Source organism: Clupea harengus, chromosome 19 (genome assembly GCF_900700415.2).
Source record: "Clupea harengus chromosome 19, Ch_v2.0.2, whole genome shotgun sequence".
Lineage (NCBI taxonomy): Eukaryota > Metazoa > Chordata > Actinopteri > Clupeiformes > Clupeidae > Clupea > Clupea harengus.
Window position 1 is genome coordinate 2,995,212 of NC_045170.1, and position 7,500 is coordinate 3,002,711.

Here is a 7,500-nt window from a genome sequence, read left to right on the forward strand (position 1 = left end):
ACCACTCTCTTCTCAGCCATGGGATGAAAGCTGGTATTTTAAAAAGCTGGGCTACGTTGCATTTGTACGAGCCAGGTTGCTGCTTTTGATGCAGCAGTAGTGCTATTAAATAGAGTTGAAACTCTGCCGCAATTATAGGCATATATGCCTAAGCGTCTCACGTGACGGGTGGGTAATATAACGCATCCGTGTGTTCTTGTTTCTGTCGGCAAAAAAACGAATGCATGAAAATGCGGGACAGTATGTCAACGCAAATCGGCACACCTGGTCACCCTAATTCTGAGCAGAGACCAACGTGTATTTTTACGCTCACCGTGGAACTACATAACCCAACACCCAATGCGCCAGTATGGGGGTAACTCATTCCGGGGCACGTACCACTGCTCCCGTCGTTCTGAGTGGCTGTCGAACTCTGGTTATGCTTTTAAAGCAACTCCGAAATGTTGCAATAATGTAGAGACACAAAAGTCTACAAGCACCCGTTGACGTGCGTGCCCGTCCTTTTCTGTAGTGGACACACCCGTGGATTTAGCGTGAGACAAGAGTGGAAGTTGTCATCTGTTGTGTGTATGTCATGTTGTTGTTAACGTTACATGGCTAGCTAACTAGCATAGCATTAGCTCGTAGGTAAAATGTTCTTTGCATGTTGTTTACTCGGCCACTGAAGTGTCGTGCTTCGTTTGCCAGGGCCATACCAGCTTGCACTATTTCTAGAGCAACGTCTCTTTTGAGTGTCACACGTTAATCGGCGGGTGTCTGTTCATTTTCGCAGGGTAAATTGAGGAAGATGTGGCAAAGCGTTGGACTGACTGTGCTGGTCATTATTGCCACACTTATATGCGCCTTACTCTTCATGGTGTTCGGTGCGTACAACTTTATGACTTTTTGTCTATTCAGATCAGATCAACACAATGAGTATAGAAAAGAAAGTGGCTTATTCATTTGGATGATGTCATTGACATTGAAATATGTTTGTCAAAATATCCACGACAGATATATAAATCATGCCAGACGTGCAAATTAGTTACTGTGTCATATCATTGCAGATGTAAAATATTATGAAATATTTCAGTCCAACCCTGTTGCCTTCGTTATGAAATGTGTTGTCATAGCCCCCTGTGTCGTTATCAAATGTGTTACCTAGTCCTCTGTGTTTCCATGCACATATTAATCTTATTCCTCCTTATCGTGCCTTCTGTCTTCAGGGTGGTATGTGGTTTGGCAGCTGTTCTTGTCCAAGTTCAAGTTCCTACGCGAACTAATCGGTGATACGGGCTCCCCGCAGACTGAGACGGAACCTTCGGAGTCTGAGAGTGAGCGAAGCTCCCCACCTACACCCCGTCACAAACACAAACCCCGCCAGAGAGTCCTTCCTCAGGATGCCTCCTCGTAGACCACCTGCTCATCACCAGCCAATGCTTCCCTCCGCCCAACTGATAGCCCACCCACACTGCTGGACGCAAGCCATCTTCTAACTGTTAAACCTTACCCTCTGTGCATATGTGATCCTCCCCCTTAGACCCCGATCGTCTCGTACCCGAGTCCCACAGCGTGCCATCGAGGCCCCGTCGGTCTTTGTTGTCTCCTGGTCCTTCACTGAGTTCAGCAGAGTTCTTGAATGTCAAAAGTAAAGGCCATCCAGTCTTGGTATGTGTGGGGGGGCCACGACACACTGTGTTTTTGTTTTACATTTATTTGTGCAGGTGTTTGTCTCCCCCCCCCCCCCCCCCACCTCGTGAAAGGGGAACAGCCCTCTGGAAGTTTCTATTATATGTGAATAACAGGTGGTTAATTAGTTACTTAATGTTTTTTATTCCTCTAGCCAGACAAGTTACTGTCCAGCTCGCCACCCGAACACTGGCTCGGGGATATAAAACAAAGGATAACTTAAATACACAAAAGGAAGAGAGAGAGAGAGAGAGAGAAAAAAAAAACTGAAAAACTGTTTTAAAACTGACAACCGAAGGTCCTCAGCTTGTCACTGTCAACTCTACTGTTGTCGTTCTTTTTTTGTCTCAGAATTAATAACTCGATACAAGTTTCTTAAGTGCAATGATATGGATGTCTTCTGTTGTCAATGGTCATGAAGCGCATGCATCACTACGGTTCCGTGCCCGTGTGTGTGTGTGTGTGTGTGTGTGTGTGTGTGTGTGTGGGGGGGCGCGAGCGGGACAGTGACACCGTTGACTTAAAACTACAATAATGTCCCAGTGCTCGTGAGGAACCGTACTCCATCACCGTGCTGTGTTGCTGGCTTCACCGATACTGCGCTACAGTTGCCATGGTAGCACCTGAGCCCCCCCCCCCCCCCCCCCCCCGTGCCTCTAAACCACGGGGCTTTCAGTATGCACTACCTAAGTGTGTTGCCCATCCTCACAGTAATAGAGTGCTATGTAAAACTGTCAGTCGGACGACGTGATGACGATACCATTTCAAGTTTTGTTTCTTCTTCTTCTCTTTTTTTTTGGCAAAACCAATGTGTCCCTAAATAATAAATTTGTTTGATAAAAAGATATGAGTTGCCTTTTTTCTCTGAGGACATGTTGGTATATGGAGTTTCAAGACCCAACCAAGGGATTCTGTCTAGTGCACCTGGTTCCTTACAGCTGTCTTTAAGCAGGTGAGAATATTAACTTAGTAAGCGTCTCTCCACGAGGCTCCTATAAAAAATAATGAGGTGCCTGTAGTTGACTATTTCAGATACTTAGCAACAGTATGGAGGAATGCACCCCTTTTTGAGGTAGGTTTTTATAGGCAACTAGGATTTACCTTGCTCGTTATTGACCAAAACCCCTTAGTGATATTTTAATGCCAGATTGTGAGGACAGTTCAAGTGGTTTTAGATATGTTGGCAGACAGCAAAGCAATTCTATTTCTGACCAGCAGGTGTCAGTATTTGTTCATGTAAAATTGTGGGAGCATTGTGTCACTTGAGGTTTTTTAATAGATGATTTAAACAAGCATACTCACCCTCCTGACTGTTTCCTGTATATTGCCCGCCCCCCCCTCAGAACACGTAACTTCCTTTCAACTAACACAACAGAAAAGTAATAGTTATAGATCGGTTTCAAATCATATTTTACAGTTATTCATTCTGCCCTCACGCAAACAATGTCCTGTTCCCAAGGAAAGGAGCTGACTTGCGTGTATTTAAGAATGACGAGGCACACTGAATCATGGTTAGGTTCCCAAGGACCCGAAGACAAAATGAATGCCCTTGACCGCTACATCAATACATGGTCAGAGGAAATACATGTATGTCCTAGAAGTTAGGCCCAGCAGTCAGTAAGGGTCTTTCTCAGAGCAAGTGCGCAGCTAGGCGAATCGAAAGAGAAAAGCGTCCGACCGGCTGAGCACAGAAGCTGTAATTTCAGACCCTGAAAATACTTCAGAGGAAATGAGTGCGGTGAGCCAGGGAAATGACATCGCTTCGACTGCAGCTCGGCCTGTGGCGATGTGTCTTTTCTCTCTCATCTTCCGTGCGACTGCAGCTCGGCCCTGTGGCTGTGTGTCTTTCTCTCTCATCTTCCGCGCAATGCAAGGTGAGATATTTTGACGCGTATACCCACTGATCACCGTTACTGTGTAACTCATATCTGAGTTGCAGGTGGCCTTGGCTGGCTTTGCGCTGGTTAAATGCAAACATCACAAACCACTGCCCTAGTGGAGAGCAGAGCAGGGCCTTCGCCACACAGATGCAGCCCTGCGGTAACACCAGCGATGGTTTGGTGGTGTGGTGAAGCGGTTTTCATTCCTGTAGCTGACACGGAGTAGAGCTGTGCTGGTGTCATTACATTGCTCTGAAAGGTGTAAAGAGCTTTCTATGCATGCGAGCGCCTCAAATAGCCCATGAATTCAGCACTTGGCACGCAGCAGTGTTTTTACGTTACGTAGAAGCTTTTACCCAGCGCGACTTCAGAGTGCAGGTGAACTGCATCGATTTGTGTATTTCCGTGGTTTGAAACCTAAGGCTTTGTGTTATGAGCTTGCTGCTGTACCGGCGGAAGTGCTCCTGCTCCTCCTAACCACTGAGTAGTACTGACGCTTCCACCTCAAATCTCCCATCAGAGGGACAGCCCCATTTGGTCACACTAATTCAATTCAGGCCCATCTCCTTAACTTTTTAGCGGAGCCATTGGATTTGCTCTCCTAGATGACCTAATTCCATTAGTAGTGTCTGATCAATCTCTGGAAAACATACATAATCTACAGAGATGGCCAGACTCTGGAGTGGAAAAACACCCTTCATTCTCAGTTATTATTGGTTGCTTGGGTGTAGACATGAAAAAGCCTGGAGAGCAACTTTACCTGCTGTTACCCCCCCCCCCCCCCACACACACACCTCCTCCTCCCCACCTCCTCCTGGATGGAACAGCATGGATTTAGACCATTCATTGCTGGTGAGTGCCACTGGGTCCTGGGAAGGAATTTGGGGTATTTAGTGAGATTTGGAGATTTAAAAAGATGTGCTGTGTCTGTGCCTGCGCTCTACAGACAGGCCCTTTCAGGAAAGTATGTTGTACTCACACAGACAGTACTGTGTCTAAGGCTTCTGTCAACATTTAGTGTCTTAAAACAGCAAATAGGAGTACTAGGAATTTGTATACATATATACTAAATATGCTCCCATTTGTATTGCCTTTAAAAGGCTAAGAGCAGATGAGCATTATCCTGCTCGGTTTTGAAACCATTCTCTTACCATTCTAAAACTGCTGCGGTTGGGTCGATGACGCCAGTCCTTCCTGGGGTTGTGTGGCCATCTTGGTGAAAATGACATCAGATGGATGGGCGGGCGCCGCCCTCTAACCAGCAGTGCTGTGCCAGGGAAACAGGATGTCACATCTGAGGCCACGGTTTCTTTCGAAGGCGTTTATGCATGCCTCACATCACCAGTTTCCCTTGGGGAATCGGAGTTTATGGCTGGGTTCGTCTCTAAAATTCATCTGATTTTCTTGAATGAGTTCACGTGATGGGTTATCGCTCATCTTCAGAATCAGAATCAGAATCAGCTGGTGTACCAGAGACCCATGAGCATCTCCATTCAACGTGCTGATTCCTAGTATACCCAACGCATTGCATGCCTCTTGAATTATACAGGTGATTGTATAGACGCGTTCACATTCAAAGTAACACTATGCAACAATTTGACACTTTCTGAGGTATGGTTTTATAGGCAACTAGTTTTGGTACCATTCTCAAATTCATTTTGATAGCGTATGGTCATGTGAAGGACAGATAAACACTTTGTGTCTTTCCCACTAGTCATCCAGGATATGCCCTATGTAGTTCTGTGTACCGGGCTGGAACACCCTGTAAAAATGGGAGAAAAGCTTTCACAGCATGACCTTGCCAGCTATACTGCCAAAAGACACCAGTTAGTGTGATGGCAAGCATCTATCAGTGTCAGCTGGGCTGTTGGTGGTGTTTGCAGGGTTTTTGCATGTCTTTTAGGTAGTTAGCTTGCTAGTTTTGGAACAGAACTCCTTATTGCTGCTTTAAGATTAAGACAACAAAAGTAAGATGCTTTGTGAAGAAATACTACGCTTTAACGGTTACCTCACTCTTGTGAGTATTTAATTCGTTTTTTAACAGCAAAAACTACATACTGCAGCTTTAACACGAACACTACATACTGCAGCTTTAGCAGTGAACACTACATACTGCAGCTTTAACAGCTAACACTACATACTGCAGCTTTAACACAAACACTACCTACTGCAGCTTTAACAGTGAACACTACATACTGCAGCTTTAACAGCTAACACTACATACTGCAGCTTTAACACGAACACTACCTACTGCAGCTTTAACAGTGAACACTACATACTGCAGCTTTAACAGTGAACACTTCATACTGCAGCTTTAACAGTGAACATTACATACTGCAGCTTTAAGCTCCCTTTAACAGTGAACACTACATACTGCAGCTTTAACAGTGAACACTACATACTGCAGCTTTAAGCTCCCTTTAACAGTGAACACTACATACTGCAGCTTTAACAGTGAACATTACATACTGCAGCTTTAAGTTCCCTTTAACAGTGAACACTAGATACTGCAGCTTTAACAGTGAACACTACATACTGCAGCTTTAAGCTCCCTTTAACAGTGAACACTACATACTGCAGCTTTAACAGTGAACATTACATACTGCAGCTTTAAGCTCCCTTTAACAGTGAACACTACATACTGCAGCTTTGACAGTGAACACTACATACTGCAGCTTTAAGCTCCCTCGGCATGATGGTTATTCTTGTGGAGAGGAAGAGTCCAGTCCAGTCCAGGCATCCAGTCTATCAATCGTTCTTTCATTTTTCAAAATAAAACAGACAAACAAAAAGGAAACTATTCGTTTTTCAAAACCACAATAGAAAAAAAGACCAATTTTAAAGTTTGTGCTCGAAACAACATAACAAGCAAATCCGTGTATCATTCTTTTTTTGGGGGGGGTTTAAATAAATCAAATCATCCCCCTGCCATCTTTCCCCCCTCGGCTTACAGCAAAATCCCTTTAGCCTGGTCTTTCATCATGCCAGCCGGGGCCTGCGCGGCGAGTCCTTCATAATTACGCTGTGGTGGAATAAAGGGAATCATCCGAGGGCACACACACGGCTCCGCTCCCTTCCACGCGAGGAGAAGCCGCTCTGTTTAGGAAAATGGATGCTGACACTGTCTCTTCCGTTTACATGAGGCGTGTCATCATTCCGAATACAATTGGATTTACCATCAAGTTGGAGCTTAGCGGTCTGCTCGCGAGAGAGGCGCGAGTGTGTACGGCGTGTTCTGGGACTCACGTTGTTCTCATTTGGGGGGGGGGGGCAGTAGGGCTAAGCCTCTCAAACGGGGGGTATGAAGAGGTGGTGTTTTTTTGGGGTGGTTGAGGGAGAAAGGAACATTTAGAAGATTCAGATTTAGGATGTTCAGTGGATGTTATCTCACATCAAATCAACTTTTTCCAACAACAGGAGGAGGATTACTTGAGAGGACGCACACCTAGAAACACACATCCCGTCTCTCTTGCGTGGATGATTTTGTCTCAGGTACCCTACGCCTCCTTTTTTCAGATGGGAACTCTGTGGGCCAGACTGCCTGCAGAATGAGACCCCATTCAGACGTTCAGTCCGTCTGGCGTCTACATCCCCCAACCTCTGACACTTCTGACAAGAAACAGTCACACCACTCATGGATGAACAGTCCTTTACTTTGTCTGTTTATAAGCCCACCTCGCTGGCCAGAGGCCGATGCAACAACAATTACAAAGAACTACAGTCATCTCCAGCAGAGAAGCATGTCTCTTATCTACCAATGGCAATACGGTCTCATAAGGTGCCCTGATACCAAACAGGAATGTTACAGAATCTGTGTTCAAGTCACTCTACAAAGGCAAAAATACCATTTTATACTCATATATTTATGTCATTATAATATAAAACAATCTACACATAAAAATATGGACAATAATTTACATAAAAGAAACAAACGGCTATGTACAAGAGAAAA

At 45.1% G+C, this 7,500-nt stretch overlaps 2 protein-coding genes across 2 annotated transcripts in view; one reads left to right on the forward strand and one right to left on the reverse strand.

The window, feature by feature from the left end:
* Positions 1-356: 356 nt before the first annotated feature.
* smim13 (small integral membrane protein 13) lies at positions 357-2,511 on the forward strand. Its single transcript, XM_012816422.3, has 3 exons — positions 357-567; positions 773-863; positions 1,206-2,511. Exons 2-3 carry the CDS (start codon positions 788-790, stop codon positions 1,391-1,393), a joined length of 264 nt encoding a protein of 87 aa, XP_012671876.1. The 5' UTR covers positions 357-567; positions 773-787; the 3' UTR covers positions 1,394-2,511.
* Positions 2,512-7,180: 4,669 nt separating this feature from the next.
* nedd9 (neural precursor cell expressed, developmentally down-regulated 9) overlaps positions 7,181-7,500 on the reverse strand; it is an 8,307-nt gene continuing 7,987 nt past the window's right edge. Inside the window, exon 5 of the mRNA XM_031586615.2 lies at positions 7,181-7,500. This exon is cut by the window's right edge and continues 679 nt beyond it. The gene's annotated coding sequence lies outside the window, so the exon portion shown is untranslated.

What these genes read in the sequence shown, in the direction of transcription:
- smim13 (XM_012816422.3), top strand. Translation starts at nt 788, where the DNA reads ATGTGGCAAAGCGTTGGACTGACTGTGCTGGTCATTATTGCCACACTT. An exon ending in CTTACTCTTCATGGTGTTCG is followed by an intron (nt 864 to 1,205) that starts GTGCGTACAACT and finishes TTCTGTCTTCAG; the next exon opens with GGTGGTATGTGGTTTGGCAG.